The following is a 20240-nucleotide window of genomic DNA, read 5'->3' as shown; positions in this document are numbered from 1 at the left end:
GAGTGTGTTTATTATACCATAATGTCATTGCCATGTTGGGTTTTTGTTGCTGTGAATGTGAAATGTAATGCCAGCCACTTAAACAAACATATCCTGCACAAACAAGCAGGATATATTTGTACTATAGGCCTACTAAATAAATAAAATATAAAAAAATATATATATATATCAGAACTCAAATCAGCATGGCTCAAATCTGCATGGCTCTCCCACCTACACATACCTAGAAACTCGTGTTAGTAATTTATTCAGAGCCTTTCTGTTTGGTTTTACGGTACAGTTTGCCAATGTAGGAGACTATGGTCTCCTACATTGAGTTCTTCACAGGTAATATTACTCCACGAGCACCCAATCAGAGTTGTGGAACGCTCCTTTAACTGATGGCCCCTAGCCACTGTGGGTCAGTACATTAATACACGCAATACTGTTCCACCCTCTCATCCGGAGGTCTGACAGGCCACAACAGTTAACAATCCAAATGAAGCGGACAGCCTGAATGGAGAACTGAAGCTGCAGTAGGGCAGTGAGGCAAGTGTAAATAGAGCCATTCTCCTACTAATCCAGACCAACCCATATGACTGCTGCTGCAGTCTTAACCCAATTACTCCACTGCCACATGTTTCCTAAAGCAAAGCTCTCTACACGAAGAGAGAGTGAGAGGAGGATGCTGATGGTTATGTGTGTATGGACGTGTGATATGTTTAAGGTCATGGCCATAAGGTCATGGCCACCAGCTTATACCCTCCTTAAAATGTACATGATGTGTCAACACTGTGTGTGTGTGTGTGTGTGTGTGTGTGTGTGTGTGTGTGTGTGTGTGTGTGTGCCAAGTGAGTGTTATTCCATATGACACAAGTGTCAAGTTACTTAGGGGTGGTGGGGTGCACGTAAAGTTTGTCACTGTGTTGAAAAGTTCAGAAGGTAGACATGGAGGTATCCCAACTTTTGAATAAAACAGCAGCAGAAAGAACCAGAAGTCTCTCTCTCTCTCTCTCTCTCTCTCTCTCTCTCTCTCTCTCTCTCTCTCTCTCTCTCTCTCTCTCTCTCTCCCCACCATCAGGGCATATTTTCCCTTATTGGTTTGGGGAAACAATCCTGCCTGCCAATCCCATGTGTGTGAAATTCAACACTTCTCAATGGTGGAGATAGTAGGGAGGGGGCAGATAGGGTAGTTGTTGTTTTTTCTACATCCTTCTCTCTTCCGCTTATTTCTACTATCTATCTTCTTTACAATTCTAAAATCATACCTACAGCACCTTTAACTATAAAAGCCATACTTTAACTTTCCTCATCTTGCAATGTTGAGCTAGCTTAAAAACCAAGCCTTGTCCATTGCCCTTGACTACCACTCCTGTCTCATATGACAAATATAATAAACTCTTCACTCAATAAGCTTTGATCTTTGCCCTATTGACAATAAAGATTGCAGATTGCAGGTTAGCATGAATAGCATTTGGAGAGTTTAATGGAAGACTCAGTTGTTTTTAGGACACATCACACACACACACACACACACACACACACACACACACACACACACACACACACACACACAGGTTACCAGCTTAATAGCTCCCCAACCTCTTCACCTTTGCTGAGTGAACACCTTATGTCGGCCATGATGACATTATAAGCCGCAGTATCCAAATAACTTTTTCCATACATGTGATACTGATCTGATTTTGTTCTACTTGGCCAATTCTTTTCAAATTGCAATTTTTATTTGCGGTCCAAAACCAGTTCCATATCAGATCACTGGAACATGCAGCCCTAATGTGAACTGACAGAGGGGAAACTGTGTGTTTGTTTGTTGCATCTCACCATTACCCTCAAGGTTTGGCAGCCTGTTGTCTGACCTCCATAGCAGATGACCCTATAAATGAACACAGGACTGTACTTGGTTCTTGAAGACACATGAGTTGGATCTGTATCATAGTGTTTATGAAGAAACACTTGATTTTCAATGTTATGCTAGATTTAAAAAAAGATGTCTGCCTCTGTATCAGATTTCAATTTTCTGACTAATCCGGTAAACTCTTACCATTGGTTTGGGGATTCCATCTGGCCTGTCAATCTCAGGTGCGTGAATGCAATACTTTTTATAATTTATATTTTGCTATCTTCTGTTTACTGTTTACAACCGTCAAATCGTACCTACAGAAACTGAAATCATTTGCGAAAACTCATGTGGTATTTAAAGGGTTTTGGCGACACCCTGTGTATTTGACAGGATAAGCCATATTATCGTTGAAAAAGACAAGATCGTGAGTTCTTCACAGGTAATATTATTCCACGAGCACCCAATCAATTATTTGTTGTTTTACGAAAGAGTAAATAAAATAAAACAACCTTTTCCATGGCCAATCAGAATACATTACACAGAATCAATTGTAAAGATGTCATTCTGTAAAAACTGAAAGGGTTAAATATTTAGATATATACAAATATGCAATACAATAATCAACTTAAGTAAATTATAATACAATACAATTTTTCATATCATGTGTCCAGGTTGGTTTTTATTATAAATATTCAGATTGTCTTACTACCATCAGATACTTAGCTCCATCTTGTGGTAACAATGCACCATCTGTTTAACACCACCTCTCAAGTTAGCAGAAAGCTGTCTTTCAAAATAAAACAATGGTTGATTAGAAATAAGAGACCACATCATCATATAAATTTAAACCTGCAGCCATCACTCTAATTTGACCCCTTGGTTGATTACAATACCAACAGAAAATGGCAACAATCGCGCATCAATGCTGGTTCCCACCGGTTGCTGACACGGTGGATGATTATATAAGGTAATAACGTTACTCGTTTTAATACATGTGAATTCAGGTTTGTGTTCCAGTTACGTATTCATTCAACATTAAGTATTCCTAGAGATTGATTATACTACAAAAATTACTAGAAGACTCAAGACTAGAAGACTCAAGACGACCCCCCCCCCCCACACACACACACACACACACACACACAATAGTTAGTGCTTGTCCACCAAGCGAGCCAAGTCGAGCAGGTTCGTGTCATGTCATATAGGAGGACAGCAAGTCACGGTGGAAAGAACACTTTACTGCTACTAACCCGGAGGGGCTCAATCATACACGGTGCTTACCACTAATGTTACTTGGACTCTTCGGTTCATGCCCTAACCATGAAAACACTTCCCCACTAATGATTTATCAGCCTTCATAGGAGAAGAGAAGAGTTCCTGCATTGTCACGTAGGCCTACAAGGTCCCAATGTGAACAACATATATGCCTATACAATGGCATGTACACATACAGTATATATATATATATATGTGTCTCTATATGGATGCCTGTTTTGTACAATTATTCATATTAAACATGAAGCCCTCCCCTAAGCCCCCCAGAAAAACAACCTAATTCTCCCCTATGTCACAATGACGGACGTTTAGATTTGCTGTAGGCCTACGTCCAGCCATGAAGACAGCCCTCCCGGGGGATATATGATATAACAATTACATTTGGCAGCTCAAAGTAGCTCCTTACCAACTCAAGGTTAAACCAAGAGCTCACCTTGGACATGCCATCCACTGTCTTAACAGTATGGCTTCCTTTCGCCACACTTGGCTGAGGTCAAAGTCGTCGGTAATAGGTCTGTGGTGGTGTCCACCACAAACACTACATAAATACATGTGATAGGCCTAAATACAGCATTAAGAAAATCCTTGGTTGAGAGCATCCCCAAGTCCCGAGGAACGAAGTGATGTTATCGTAAGTCCTCATAACCCTAACCCTTTTTATTGTTAGAATGAATTATGAATCATTATGGAATAGAGAAAATATGTTTTACGATTATGTCACTTTAGTATATGCTACACGTGAACCTCATAAGATGGCGCAATTTGATTGGTTCGCTTTCTCGGGATATTGGGCAATATTGAGATCTCAAACTCGGGATATTGTTTTCATCGCGCGTGACGGTCGTCTCGTCACGCTTATAAAAACAAATAAACCGCTAATAAAAACAAATAAATCCAGGCAAAAAGTGTTATCTTGTTTATTTTTGGAGTGTTCACTAAAACAAGTATTGACCTCATTATGGAATAGAGAAATTATTCGGCGAATAATTGTTAAATATTACCAATGTCCCAATGTTTTTACTCTGTGTGTGTGGTGGGAATTCCGGAACCAAGTCAATTAAACCGACCAAAGCTGAGGTCCCCTGCATGGGAAATCAACCCGTGTAGCTCCAAGAGCTCCACGAGCCGAAGTCCTCCCTGGATGGGAAATCAGCCTGTCGCTCCAAGAGCTCCGCAGGCTGAAGATTGCTGTTTTGACTAAAACACAAAAAAAAAATCATACATTTTCTAATTGACTCAAATTGTCGATCAAGGGAAGTCACTATAAGGAACCTTTTCTGTACAGTTATAGCATAGTCTTTTTTTTGTGCATTCTATGTGATTCTATGATTTTTGTGTTTTGTCGCTGTCGTCCATTAACAGCTGTCATGTTCAAGTAAAGACTTTTTAATCTTTTAACTGGAGAAATGGGAATTCTGATCTGCCATCTAATGCAGAGGCCATTCAGGTTTATAAAATGATGACATGGATTTTGTTGTTTATTACTTTACTATCATCAATATAAGATTCCATTATTTTTTTAACCTTTGCTTGTCGATCTGATATTCTCTTGCAATGTTACTTATTTACAGAGGTAGCATTATGTATGTATATGTATTATGCTACCTTGGCAATACCAAGTTTGAACTATGGTCACACTGTACAAATGCTTGGATTATGAAAAAACAACGCTCGCAATCTCCACTGCCCTGACTCATAGACTCAATAGAATCAAGACTTCTCTATATAGTCGGAATTTCGCTACTTCTCTCTCGCTCGCTCTAGCTCTCACTCACTTTTTCACTCTGTCACTCTGTCACTCGTATAGTTATGTCGAGATGTATTGTCCTTCTTTTCCCAGTCTTCTGATTTGTTTCCGGTTCCCCTGCAAATCCTGTTGAGGACAGAGTTGATTAAAAACAGCCAGCATGGAGATTGGCATAAAGGGCTTATATTCATTATATTATATTACTAAGTGTTATATATAGTATTGTTATATACCATTATATACCATGGTATGGCAGGATCTGATAGCAACTCAGGCAGGCCAACCTATAAACAAACTCTTGAGTGAGTCTGTAATGTCTGTATGTCAGCATTGCGATGAATCAGTGGTTTTCTCAGAACAAGGGGTAATTTAGTTTAAAATGTAACTGAGTGGTAATAAAAAGTACAGTCCCAGGTTGCACAGACATGAACATTATTAATCCAGATTAAAGCAATTAAGTAGTAGTTTGTCATTTCATTCCTGTTCAGGTTGACATGTATTAATTGTTTTAATTGTACCTACCCTTGACATTCCTGCATCTCCTCTACCGTCTCCGGTAGTTGTTTGTCGAGGGTTTCAGGGAGGAAAACATTAACCACTGCAGAGCCAACTGTGATACTTCCCATCAGAATGTAGGGCAGAAACTTGTTGTATGTACCTGTTAAACACAAATGATAAAGATCAACTCAATACCAGTGTACTTTTTGATTTTGTAAAGAGATTTTACCAAGACTGAAAGGAACAAAGCTCTTCTCTGTAATAAGATAATAATGAACCTTCCATCTAGTTAAATACATTTCCAACCTTGAATTCACAAAGCTTATTTTAGTTTATCCTGTAACACTTTAAAGTGAAGGTACAATAATGAACTGTTAATTAACATTAGGTAATGCAGTATTAAGCAACTAACAATTAACTGACAGTTAATCAACAGTTTAATAAGGATTTACTAATGGTGTTCATGTTAAGGCATTCATTATTTAATTAAACTTTATTTAATGCTTCAAATAGGTTTAAATTAGGGTCTACCCTAGCACTAACCCTATTTAATAAATGAATACTTTAGTTCAAATGAACACCATTACCTTAGTTCAAATGAACACCATGTTTACCGCATTAGTAAACATGAACAAACATTACTGTTATTTAACTGTTAATGAACTGTTTATTAACTGTTAGTTAATGCTTATTACTGCATTTACTAATGTTAGTTAATGGTTAGTGATTGTACCATTGTTGTATAGTGTCTTGTCTAACTCTTATTCTAATTGGAAGTTGACAAGTATTAAAACATTTGCACTTTAGGCCGACTATGTTTCACTATTTGATAAAGTACTCTCACACAGGGTAAGCAGGGTTTATTGGAGGACGGTTGTAACTGTAATTCAGTGTCTCCATTCACCAAAAGTAGGCATACCTTTTTAAAATTATATTAACTTTGGTATGCAGGCCCCCCCTGACCATCTTGACCATTACACAAGTGGGCCTCAAGTTACCAACCGCTGGAAACCCCTGCTCTGGACGACCCCTACAAGTGAACCTCTATTTAATTTGATTTAGTCTGATGGTTTACAGCTCACGTCTCACTTGCCACATACCTAAATATATGACGTATGGAGCGGTGATGCTTCCAATGCGTGCCGCGGAGGAACACATTCCGATGCCGATGTTCCTCAGGACTGTGGGGTAAAGCTCCGCCGTATAGATGTAGACCACGCTGAAGGCCATGGTGAAACCAAATTTCCCAGTCAGTACCATGGCCAGAGTCAAACCGTGGAGAGCTGTATGGTGGAATATTTAAACAGCAGTTTAGCTAGCAGTAAAACAATTACAAATTTTTTTTTTGATAAGGTTTAGGGTTGGTGTCGAGGCCGAAATAGCTATCTAAATTCAAATTGTATCTAATCTTAAAGGACAACCATGGAACAATTGCACATCCTTATACCTGAGTGATGCCTGAGTTTTTATTGTTGTTTGTGAAAATATTCCTTAGAAACAACGGATTGGCAATCTTACACTCAGGGATGAACTGGACGAGGAGTAGAAATCCACCGCCGATGATGAGGAAAGAGGAAAGCAGGGCTCTTCTTGGGCAGTTCTTCAGAAGCAGAGTGGACATGACATGGGCAGGGACTTCAGTACAGGCTGACAGGAAGCAGTTCATGTAAGGGTCACCACTTAGGTTGGAGGTGTTCAGAGATAGTCCAAAGTAACCAATGTTAATAGACATCCTTTAAGAAAGAGAAAAAAAGACAATCTGCATTACTGTATGGGATTTCATGACACCAGCGCGTCAACTATGTACTACTAATAAAAACACTTTTGAGATTGAGTTTATAATCTTGGCCGAAAGAGGCACATTTTAAAATGGACTTACCAAAGAGTTAGACACAACAGTGTGATGAGCCTTAGTTTTCTCGATTTCAGTACGTCAATAATGGTGTATTTCTTTATTTTCTGGCCATCTCCCAACTGAAAGCCAGGGGGAAAGGATAATTGTCACTTCTGGCTGAAATAAACCCATTTTACATATTGATAGTTGGTATCTGCTATATAACTATTCAAATGTTAATCTTATATCATACAAGTCTAATCATTCCAATCATTTACCACCTTAGCAGGAAGTGACACATTAACCCCATAAAAATGCATGCAATGGAATGAGATTATACAGCCAAGCTTTATTGAAATGTGATTTCCAAACAATTCAGGAATAAATGCAGGCAGGTGTTTCTAAATTGACCTCATTGTTTTTTCACAGAATTTGTCCTTGTTTAAACCCTGCGCATGAACATGTGTTAAGCATCTCACCCCAGACTCTTTAAAGATGACCTCTGGAGCTTCAACTTTGTTCTTCTTGGCAGCATGTCTCAGTATGAACTCTGCTTCCTCCACTCTCCCCTGAGAGAGTAGCCATCTTGGAGACTCTGAAATGAACCTATATATTTATGAATTCAAGTTAGCATTGGGATATTACACAACATGATGGAGGACAAAATACTTTTTATCTGTTTGTGGGAATATAGTACTGTGATGAGTACCATAATAAGGTTAAGTCTTAAAGGCTACTTTATATCTGTACTATGCATTTATTTATCGGACTTGCAGATTTGCACATCATTTACACTAATAAGCACATGTCACTTTAAACAGACATCTGACACTTAGCCTGGTCTGACAACCAGGTTTATATAAGCTATATGTCCTATGTGTTGGGATTTCCTTTTTTATCTGTGTTATCTGTTGTATCAAGTGGGATCCCTGGTAGGATACCGCATGGATGAACCAGAATCATAATTATTTAAATTACTGAAACAAATCCCTAGCAACTTGTACAGAGTTGTATGGTAATAAAGTATTGAATCTTGAATCTTGATTGTGATCTCAGAACTAAATAACCATACTGAAGACTTTGGTAACACTTCATAATAATTTCCAGTCATATGTTATTTATAAGGCTTTAGTTAATGATGAAGTAATCATTAACAAAACATGAATATATATTTTTAGATGATTAATAAGTGCTATGTAAAAGGTCATCTATTTTACCACCAGTGATTTGTACCAATTGGTAGTCAATTGGATAGGCTGGTATCTATCCATCACACATCTGGGTTGACACTCCCACTTGTGATGTCACAAGAGGGTCGATGTAGACTGGTGATGGCTAATGGTCACACCTGGTGATAAAATAGGGCTCCTTTAACATAGCACTTATCGCAAAGCTTAGGAACTGTCTTAATTAAGATCATTTTAATTTATGTCTTAGCTGAGCTGTGCTTTAACAAATGCTTTCGTTTTGAAACGTACCACCACAATGGAATGTAGGCCAACGAGAAGGAGGAGATGACCGCCAGCAGTGTCCTCCAGTCTCTGAAGCAGTAGGCCAGCCAGGGTAGCAACATGTAGCCGATGCAGTAGAAGAGGAACGTCCCCAGTGTTGTGAAAAGAACACGCATTGACTTACTCAGCAACTCGGTTCCTGTGAGAGATCACCATCCGAATTAGATTATTATGTTATTTGCCAAAGCACAAATGTGCAAGAAATCAACTTGTGCATTAGTCCTTATTCCTTCAGGGTATAAATACAAAGCTAGAATAAGCTAGAAAGTGGCGAAGAGGCTAAATATATGATGAATACCTAAATAAGGTTTGATTACACCAATCATAGGGAATTTTGTATGTGATGTAGTAAACAATACACTGATTTGTTTTGTATATGCAGTCTCATTAGATCTAAAACATATATTCATACCTAGTACAAAGGCAGATATATAGAGGGCTATCTGGGCAGCTCCGATGAAGAGGAACGTGATGCAGAACAGTATCCATGAAGTGGAAAGGGACTGGAGGAAAACAAATACAAACTGAGCCGCAAGGGAAACGAAAAGGACCTTCTTCCTGCCAAACCTGGAAAATAAGACATATTAAGAAAATGTATTAAGTTTTGCAATGCACCGGGATAACTTCAAATATAACCTCTCTGTCTTTATTTTCCTGTCAATTCCCGAACCATCTGCGGTTATTTTCTCAACAATTAACATCCATGTAAACATGGTCCACCATAACAATTGAGTTTGACTCCCAATACGAGCAGGAGCAGAATGGAGTGGTTTGCACATAACTTCGTGATTCATAAAAACACAAACTTGTTTGTGATATTCATGTAGACCGTAAGGAAAGGCAGTGGACCTCATTAGCACATTTACAGCTCTATCTTGATCATCATTGCGGCTTTTCATGCCTGATTCCTCTGCTGGGTAGTTTTGCTGGGTGGTTCCTAATCTTAATAGACCAACACATCATAACCAGTATATGAGGCAGTATATGGTTTTCTATCTCCTTGGCTTTCCTTTAACCTGTCTCAAACGGTTTCTTCTTACTCTATTTAACAATCAAACTCCAACATTCAAGCATATTGTTAGATAGAATCCTACAATGCCATATAAAGAATTCATGAATTCTCAAAAAAGAAATTGTAATCAGACAAATGAAAGAGCTTAAATGAATAGTATTGGTATAGAAAGTGTAAATACCTGTCAGAAAGCTGGCCTGATATGAGGGATCCAATCAGGAAGCCCATAAAAAGCGTTGAAGATGCAAAGGGAACTTTCCATGAATTACCACAGACAAGGTTCCACTGTGAGAGAATAACAGAAGTTTTCAAAGATAAATATTAGGACTCATTAACTCCCCTTCATCGTTTACACATACTGCAAACATTATAATAGGTTTTTCCATTTGTAAGAAACACATAGACACACTTATTTGTGGCCTTATTCATTATACTGAGTATTAATATACAGTATCAAGTAAGGACACTCACCACAAAATGTGTCTGGAAAGTGTACACAGACGTGTGTGTCCTTACACACACACATTCCATACGTATAAAAACAAAAAAAGGAATTTCAACAAAACAAGTACACACACACACACACACACACACACACACACACACACACACACACAGGTGCACCCCCTTACCTCTGTGACGATGGTGGACTGGAAGATGTCTTGGCTGTAGCTCCAGCCGTCCACACAGCCCTCAAGCGCCACATCGGTGAGGTTGATATCCCTGCCGGGGATGAGGCCAAGGGCAGACAGGTTGCTGACCACGTCCAGTCTGTACCGGCTGCATTGGCTTGGCCGCTCCTCACCGCTGGCCGCCTTCTCCATGGGAACTATGACTGCCTGCCATTCGGCCGTCAGGTTGGCCTGGCGGGGAATCAGGCAGTGGTGCGGGGGCACGGCCCCGACGAAGACGATGTAGAGGCCGGTGAATCCAGTGGAGATGAACACGGTGTTGAGCAGGAAGAAAGCCACCCAGAAGTAACGGCCGGATTGTCCCATGAAGGCAGTGTCTTTGTCGTAATCCCCCATTCTCTCAATGTATCTATGTTTTTACCAAATTAACTTAAGTCTTTCTTTATTAACCTGACCTTTAAAAAAAAAAACTGGGTTAGGGGGGAGTGGGGTAGGAAGGGGGGGGGGGGGGCGGGGAAGAACCAACCTGCCTTGGAGAAGTTTCAAGAACAGACTCGCCTGGCGACTGGAGGAGAGTATGTATGCACACACAGAAAGCAGGCAAGGGATAAAGAAAAAAAAGGAACAAAGTTAAGAGTCTGATTCCTGACTTGATGGAGCCGAGGCAAGACCCCCTTGTGAGCGGCCTGAGGACACAGCTGCAGCGCTGGCCCCAGACTCCCAGCATTAATACTCCTGCAGAGAACAAAAGAGCAAGCTGTTGAACTGGAATCAGCCCTAGTTGAGAGGCCTATCACTCATGGATGCAGATGTGATCAAAGCTTAGAGCAAGTGATGATGAGATGGGGTGGGGGGGGAGGGGGTGGAAAGGGGTTGAAATAATAGGCAAGAAAAAACAAATAACCAATTGAATAACCAAGTGAAGAAGGGCTGTGTCCTGTGCCCTCCCGGTTCTTCAATAGCTGTGCCTCAAGCTGTATTTCTTCCAGACGACATTCCTGGCTTCTAAATACCCTCAAGAATGGCCCGTGCCTGCACTCTAAATGGTCCTAAGTAGCATTAAAAGGACTGCGCTTTGCCACTGGTTTCTAAAGCAGTGTTTTCTAAGCCACACCATTGTGGATTTGGTGGGAATCGCGGGGGGGTGGGGGGGGGGGGGGGGGGGGGACAACGACGACAAACTAAAGTAGGACAAAGTTTAAGCTGAATCTCTTGTTTATTATTAGGGATAAGGACTGATTATATCAATTATTTCTAACAGGCACTGATGCATCGTTAATCAACAGGCAAACAGGAGGAGTGTCACATCAATTCACCTCAGAGTTTCCTTTTTACATTAACCCTTAATATGCTGACACAGACTTCATATGGATGTGACTTTTGGCTCATAATGGCAATTACATTAGTATTATGGACATATATAACATTTATATAGCTTTGAACTACTTTGTATCAGGGATCCTTTAAAGTAAAATGGGCTATTTTGACAGTAAACTCGAACTCTAAACTTTTATACATTGTTATGCTTTGTTATGTACTCTGGCATCTTTTGACAGAAAACGGTACTTGACTTTCAAGATGAATTATGATCATCAGACTTGTAGTATACTATTCCCTGAAGGTTATAGTATAGTTTTGAGGTCTGAACTGTCAAGATTATTTTTCCCTCAGGATACCATATAGAAATTAAAACTGCGCGCAGTGATGAACGGGACCTCGCGCCGGCTTGCAGCCGCCACTACGAGGTCCCGTTCATCACTGCGCGCAGTTTTAAAAAAAAATCGCGCCGGCTTGCGGCCGCGTCACGTGCCGTCGTAACATGTGTGCTGGCAAGATGTGCACATGTTAGGACCGCACGTGACGCAGCCGCAAGCCGGCACGAGGTCCCGTTCATCACTGCGCTCAGTTTTTAAAAAGCGCAGTTTTAAAAAAAATTCGCAAATTTATGTAATCTGTAGAAGCAGAGGTGCCCTGTGGTGTCCTACTGATTGTTTTGACATTAACATGTAAGACCACATTTAACTGAATTACATGTTCATTAACCCTTGACATTAACATGTAAGACCACATTTAACTGAATTACATGTTCATTAACCCTACATCAATGATCCGATAAATTCCCTAGGAGGAGTTAGTTGAAATACAAGGCGAAAAAGTGAAAGAATTCCATTCAAAATGGCCAACTTTGACGGCACGCCACGGACACGCCCTTCAACGTACAGTCACAAATAGCAGGATTTTGGTTCAGCACCACTTCATGACTGTACTGACCAATTTTGAAGCAGATCCGATAAATTCCCTAGGAGGAGTTCATTCAAATACAAGGCAAAAAAGTGAAAAAAATTCAAAATGGCCGCCGAAAGTGAAAATTAGAAATGCAAATAGCCGACTTCCTGTGGGGTTTGGGGCATGGGTCCAAGAGGCTTTTCTGTAGGTATGGGGACATTGTACGTGAATACTGAGTTTCATACATATTGGTGAAACGTGGCGCAGGGGCTGCTTTTTAAAGTTCCTGTAGGGGGCGCTACACACATGAGAAACACGAATTTTGGTATGTGAGCTACCGGCACCAGTCTACACGTGTCCTGTGAATTTCATATTCATAACTATTATGATCTCCGCACAGTGATTTTGAGGCTCTGGCGGCCATGTTGTTTTTTCAATCGACTCAATTTTAATTGAGCAGTTAGAACTTTGGTACCTAACGACCACTGAGTTGGTCCCGCTCAAATCAAGCATTGCGTCTATGAACTGTGGCTATTTTAGTAACAGGCCACGCCCACTTCGAAGCCACGCCCCATTTGAGAAAATGTTGAATTAATCTTGTTCAGAATTTGATTCTGAACAACTTTAGTAGAGGGGTCCAACATCATAGGAGTCCAACTTCATGTAGATATGTGCAATTTACTATTTTTGGGGTGAAAAACACACCCATTTTAGAACTCAATGGCTCATGGGTACTTTGAAATTTATCCTACAGACTAATCCTTATGTCAGATTGAAGATAATGGGCCATAGATGATATGTGCCAAAGGATTTTTGTCAAAGTCGAAAAACCTGGGATCCTTGGGGAATTTACTGTTTTTAACTAAATTCAAAATGGCGGAAAATCTGGCTACCGGAAGTGCTAAGTTAGTATCTGCAAATTTGTTCATTATGAGGATTTGCATATGTGTGCAAAGTTTCATGAGTTTAGGTCCAACCGGTGACGAGTTATGCTTGTGCAAACGTTGAAATTTTGGCATAGTTGGTATAGCGCCACCTAGGGGCGAATGTGAATTTGAGGGCTAGAATATCAAATTTTTCACCAGTCCCCACAATTGCACCAAAAAAATTTGAGTTTTAGAATATGTGCAGGGGGGGAAAAATGCAGTCGAAGTCGTGGAAAATAATAATAATAATAATTAAAACTGCGCGCAGTGATGAACGGGACCTCGCGCCGGCTTGCAGCCGCCACTACGAGGTCCCGTTCATCACTGCGCGCAGTTTTAAAAAAAAATCGCGCCGGCTTGCGGCCGCGTCACGTGCCGTCGTAACATGTGTGCTGGCAAGATGTGCACATGTTAGGACCGCACGTGACGCAGCCGCAAGCCGGCACGAGGTCCCGTTCATCACTGCGCTCAGTTTTAAAAAAGCGCAGTTTTAAAAAAAATTCGCAAATTTATGTAATCTGTAGAAGCAGAGGTGCCCTGTGGTGTCCTACTGATTGTTTTGACATTAACATGTAAGACCACATTTAACTGAATTACATGTTGTAACAACTTTAACTAACATTATTAACCCTACATCAATGATCCGATAAATTCCCTAGGAGGAGTTAGTTGAAATACAAGGCGAAAAAGTGAAAGAATTCCATTCAAAATGGCCAACTTTGACGGCACGCCACGGACACGCCCTTCAACGTACAGTCACAAATAGCAGGATTTTTGTTCAGCACCACTTCATGACTGTACTGACCAATTTTGAAGCAGATCCGATAAATTCCCTAGGAGGAGTTCATTCAAATACAAGGCAAAAAAGTGAAAAAAATTCAAAATGGCCGCCAAAAGTGAAAATTACAAATGCAAATAGCCGACTTCCTGTGGGGTTTGGGGCATGGGTCCAAGAGGCTTTTCTGTAGGTATGGGCACATTGTACGTGAATACTGAGTTTCATACATATTGGTGAAACGTGGCGCAGGGGCTGCTTTTTAAAGTTCCTGTAGGGGGCGCTACAAAAAATAGAAACACGAATTTTGGTATGTGAGCTATCGGCACCAGTTTACACGTGTCCTGTGAATTTCATATTCATAACTATTACGGTCTCCGCACAGTGATTTTGAGCCTCTGGCGGCCATGTTGTATTTTAAATCGACTTAATTTTTGGTGAGCAGTTAGAACTTTGGTACCTAATGGCCATTGAGTTGGTCCCGCTCAAATCAAACATTGCGTCTATGAACTGTGGCGATTTTAGTGTCAGGCCACGCCCATTTCGATGCCACGCCCCATTTGAAAATATGTTGACTTTATCTTGTTCAGAATTTGATTCTGAACAACTTTTGTATTGGGGCCAACATCATAGGCGTCCAACTTGACGTTGATATGAGCAATTAACTATTTTCGAGGTTTCAACCACACCACTTTTAGAACTCATTGGTGCTCTAAACTTTATTGTACAGACTAATCCTTAAGTCAGATTGAAGATAATGGGCCATAGATGATATGTGCCAAAGGAATTTTGTCAAAGTCGAAAAACCTGGGATCCTTGGGGAATTTACTGTTTTTAACTAAATTCAAAATGGCGGAAAATATGGCTACCGGAAGTGTTCAGTTCAAGAGACTTTTTTGTTCATCATGAGGATATGCATGTCTGTGCAAAGTTTCATGAGTGTAGGTCAAACCGGTGGCGAGATATGCTTGTGCAAAGTTTGCACTTTTGAACAGTTGCTATAGCGCCACCTAGGGGCGAATGTGAATTTGAGGGCTAGAATATCAAATTTTTCACCAGTCCCCACAATTGCACCAAAAAATTTTGAGTTTTAGAATATGTGCAGGGGGGGAAAAATGCAGTCGAAGTCGTGGAAAATAATAATAATAATAATAATAATAATAATAATAATCACGAGGGTTTCAATAGGGTCCTTGCCAAGTTTGGCTCGGTCCCTAATAATCACGAGGATTTCAATAGGGTCCTTGCCAAGTTTGGCTCGGTCCCTAAAAATCCTAAATCTATTTTCCGCAGGGCCTCGTATCACCCCCACTAAGCTGGTAACAGTTGTCTGGTGGTGAGGCTCAGCTCTGGAACCCAGTCTCCAGCCGTGCATGATTAACCTGTCTTGGAGTAATATTCAGTTGAATATTTTTCAGGTTGGAATCCCAGATAAACCCCCAAATTTTCACGCCAATTTCTTTATGGGATATTGTGTCAGGACAGAGACTTAGTTCAAAATTCAATATTGTGTATTATGAACATGATCTAGTTCATCATCTGTGAACTGAACTGAACTGTGAGCTAGCTGTGAACTTGCACAACACTGACCCAATTTAAAACAGACATAATAAACCGCAAAGCCTATTCAAAGCTCACCAAAAAATGAAATGTGTGTTATGGAATAATACTTTCTAAAATTATGCCATGTCAAATAAACTAAAATGAATGTATTTAGAGATGAAAAGATGCCATTATCCCAAACTGTATTGCAGTTAAACAATATCTCCAGCTTGGCAGCTTGCTTGGGTTTTTGTCCATTCCGAATGCATCTGACTTGTAAACAGCCTCTTAAAGCCATAAAAGGTTATCCACAGAGAGTAACATCCAGAAAAGAGTCCCCTTAGCCAGCTTGTCCCGGGACTCTGTCCAACACACAACAACCAGCACTTCAGGCAAAACTAAATTATAAGAAAACAAAAACAAAACTATTGGGTACATTGGAAAGTATCCACCAAAAAGTAAATTGGCATGCTACTGAACACAAAATCAACTGGTAACTGCTGTAAGGGAATTAGGAAGCTGCACTTCCTAACTTTCTGCCAGTCATACCAAGACATCAGGAGCGCACACTTTCCACGGTATACAGAGGCATGCAACTTTGAAAACACTCCAGACACTGTTGTGTTGAGAGAAGGACCTCAGACTCCCCATAAAAATACTCATCCCAGTGGACTTTAACCACTGGCACACCTTTATTAGTATGAAACTTTTTTCTGTCTGTTTTTCCCTCTGTCCTTTTGGTTTTTGTGAATACCATTGAGTGTTTTAAACAATTCAAATTCACCAAAATCACCTTATTGATAATATTAAGAGAGTTTCTAGACGGCTTTTATGTTTGTGGTGGGAATTTCGAGCCAAGTCAATCACAAACTAACCAAACTGGGTAGAATAAAGAGTCATCGGAACTTATAACAATTAAGGTCATATATTTGGGTAATAACGGTACAGTAACATACAAACAAACAATGATCCAAGGCCTATCATACAATCATAGATGGGAGTCCTCCCTGTGTCTCTCCAGAGTGCTCCACAAGGAGAATGTCCCCAGATGGGACATCACCCTGCGTCTCTCCAGAGAGCCACAAGCTGAGGTCCCCTGCATGGGAAATCAACCTGTGTCCCTCCAAGAGGTCCACAGGCCCAAGTCCGATGTTTTGACTAAAACACTGACTTCTTATACTCTTCTGTCAGGAGGATTCTGAGGGCAGTTGTCCCCCAATAAACCCTAAACCCTTGCAGTCCACCGCAAGGGTCTGACTCTGGCGCCACTGACGTGCGCCTCCCAAAACTTGTAACCTTCCGTCGAGGCGACGCAGCTACAAGGGCTTTGATTGGTCCGCTTACTAAAACCTGACGCAGAACCATAAAGGTTCACGCCTGCGTCGAAGCGTCTGCGTGGTCATTGCGTTGCGTGAACGTGGGAACGTTGCGTGACTATAATCATCCATTAACACATTCCCTGAAGGTGTCAAGATAAAACAGGCACATTCCAACACATTTAGAGACACACAATGTGAAAACTGATTTTTCCCATTACATTCTCCCCTTTTGATAATTATACCCATAATCATCACAATCAAATCATCTATTACAATACATTCAACATTCATTAAAAACGAACAGAAAAAAAGAAAGAAACAATGCTACCTACCTTTAAAAACATTTCTAAACAAATATACTCTTCATATTTGCTGTGTCCATAATGCTGCTTCCGTGATACAAACACATGAGTAGTTGGCAAGCACATAACATTTACTACTTTAAACATTATCGGTCAATCCACCCAGTACAAATAACACACAGTATAGTATCAAAATGGAAATGGTAGTCTTCTTCTCTTTCCCATTATCCTTCATGATGACTCTGAGGGACCTACATATGGGGTTTGTTACTTAGATGACAGTCTGTATGTGTGTTGTGTAGTGTTGCCATGGGTCTAAAGGGGATGTCGGCGGGCTTCCTTCCAGTGGTCCTTTTTGGGGCTCCTCTGGTAGAGCCGGCGACAATTCTTTAAAGTCCATCCTTAGGTGCTTGAATGTAGCATTTGGTTGCTCCATTCAGCCTAGTGTACCTTCAGGTACACTGAACACACACGCACCTTGTACATACATTTTCAGAGTAATTATTCACTTTGGTTTACTTTGGTAAACCCAATGTTGTTGTAGTGTGCTCTCCATCCCCCCTTTTGACACATGGACTTCCATGTTGCTACTTTGTGCGGTTGCGACTTATCTTTTTAACTGAAAAATAGGGGTTCTAACAGGAGAGCTAATACATTCTACTCTAAATAGCTTATGGCTTGCGTAATATGCATGAATACTGTGTCTTGTGCAATACTCTCCGTACACTTCTCTCTTCTCTCCCTCCGTGGCCTGGACACGCCTCCACCTCTCTCTCTGCTTCCTGCCCCTCGTCCGCATCACAGTGTTTGGTAGCGTATTTAATCTGTGGAACCAATTGCCTCAATCAAACGATGCGCCCACTACAGAATCACATTATTTTACACCACTACTCGCCGCATGTACACTGTAAGAATACAGGGAGCATATTTTGATACTGTATTATAACGTCGTTATTGGAGATTTCAGGGGTACAGTATGTGTATTTTACACCAATACTCAATAGCGTCGTCATGCGCATGCTCAGAACCACTAGGTAGCAAAATCTGATGGGTAGCAGAAATTGACAGAGCACCGGCTCCATGGAGGCCATTCTCGACCCTCCCCAGGGGGTCAAGAAAACAGCCTTCTAACACATTCCCCGAAGGTGTCACGAAAACACAGGCACATTCCAACACACTGAGGCCCTGTCCACACAGAGCCGATTTTTTGGTGAAACCGCATAAGTCTTGTGCATTTGGGTGACCGACCGAAACCAAGTCCCAGGGTGGATTCAGATAAAAACTTACCTATGCGGTTTTGTGTTAGGATTCGTGTGGACGCCTGAAACGCAAATGATGACGTCATTGCCCCCCCACCAGCTGGGGACGTCAGAGTTGCGTTGATTTTTTAATTTTTTAATTTTATTTTTTTATTTTTGTAGCTTTAAATACAGCCCCTTGGTAAATTTAATTACTAACTGTACATTAAAAAGTATTTATGCTCAATCTAAAAGGTTTAACAACTGCTTTTTCCTCCTCGACTGTATGTTTGTATACAGCGCGCACGCTTGATGCGATGATGAGAATACTTTAGACTACAATGAGAACATGAGACATTCTCTTGTAATTTGTTGCTGTCTGTATGCATGAGTGAGTTTAGTGAAGTGTAGTGTTCTCTTTAAACAGCAACATGCAGACGAGATGCTATCCGCGGCTTGGTGGAGATCCTTGGCATCAGCGGAGGAACTCAGCGGAGACTACCAGGTTTGACATTTTCTGATGATTGTAGTGCTCATGTCAAACTATTATGTATATTATTATTATGTTTTCTTCAATAGTAAATGGATATATCTACAGGTGAGTATCTCATGCCAGTATGTGGAAAAAAGGTATGTCCTTTTAATGAAGTTATACATTTATATTAAATAAATATGCATTTCATTTATTTGAAATGATGAAATATTTTACTGTATTCCATTCATACTTTCACTTATTTCATAATTTCTCCATACATTTTTTAATTCTGATTCAAATTTCAGTAGAATGGATCGTGAAAGCCCAAAGCCTACCTAATTTCTGCTCCACAAAGCAAATATTTAATAAACTGAGCTTTACTTAAAGTCAAACTTGGACCAAGAAATAGTAGTGAATAAAATTCCTAAATAATAATTTACCCTGTCTTTATCTGCGTAAAAGTAAACTTAATTAAATGGCCACTTTAACCCCTTGAATCGCCTCCTTCATAGTCAGTTACTTTAAAGAAAATGTGTACAGTATATTGCATCTGAACATCTTCATATGTTTTGACAGGATGTCAGCAAAGAAACCGTCCAACCAGACTATGCTGAGCATGTCCTGGAGACCGACATCCGTGGAAGTCAAGCACACCAAGACACCCCACCCCTGGGTCTTGATTAGATGTGTGTCAAATGCTTGCCTTCTGCTCATGGGGTGCTATGATGTTATGCTATGAACTTAAAGAGCCAGTGAACCTGCTGTTTCAGCTGGACTTCGAGCACTAGGAGGTTTTGAAAAATGTATTTTGGGCTGAGAGTTCTAGATGTTTTCCCACTGCAACGCTGTCGCCCCCTCTCAATCAGTAATGTTTAACAAGGTTAGCTAGATGCTCACAGTGCCAACAGTTATTATTATAAGGGCCACTGGGTTCCTGATTCCGGTCTTCCAGTTCAAGTTCTCTCCTCGTTCTCTCTCATTTAATATTTTATCTACAATGTACTGAAGTTGATCAGTGTTTTCTTCAAGTGTTTTTTTTTTATTTCTTATTCAGTTAAAAATTGTTCTAAAAATTATTTTGGTCAGTT

At 40.4% G+C, this 20240-nt stretch overlaps 1 protein-coding gene across 1 annotated transcript; it reads right to left on the bottom strand.

Moving 5' to 3' along the window:
- Nucleotides 1-5380: 5380 nt before the first annotated feature.
- On the bottom strand, nt 5381-10745 carry slc22a5 (solute carrier family 22 member 5; the record flags this gene model as incomplete). The annotated part of the gene is made up of 9 exons (XM_084474136.1): nt 5381-5520; nt 6461-6643; nt 6879-7093; nt 7240-7319; nt 7674-7800; nt 8673-8844; nt 9118-9272; nt 9899-10002; nt 10350-10745. The coding sequence occupies 9 exons, from the start codon at nt 10743-10745 to the stop codon at nt 5381-5383; spliced, it is 1572 nt and encodes a 523-aa protein (XP_084330262.1).
- Nucleotides 10746-20240: the final 9495 nt, after the last annotated feature.

The sequence above is a fragment of the Micromesistius poutassou genome (assembly GCF_964030765.1).
Source record: "Micromesistius poutassou genome assembly, chromosome: 10".
Taxonomy (NCBI): domain Eukaryota; kingdom Metazoa; phylum Chordata; class Actinopteri; order Gadiformes; family Gadidae; genus Micromesistius; species Micromesistius poutassou.
This window is presented reverse-complemented; position numbering and strand designations above follow the sequence as displayed.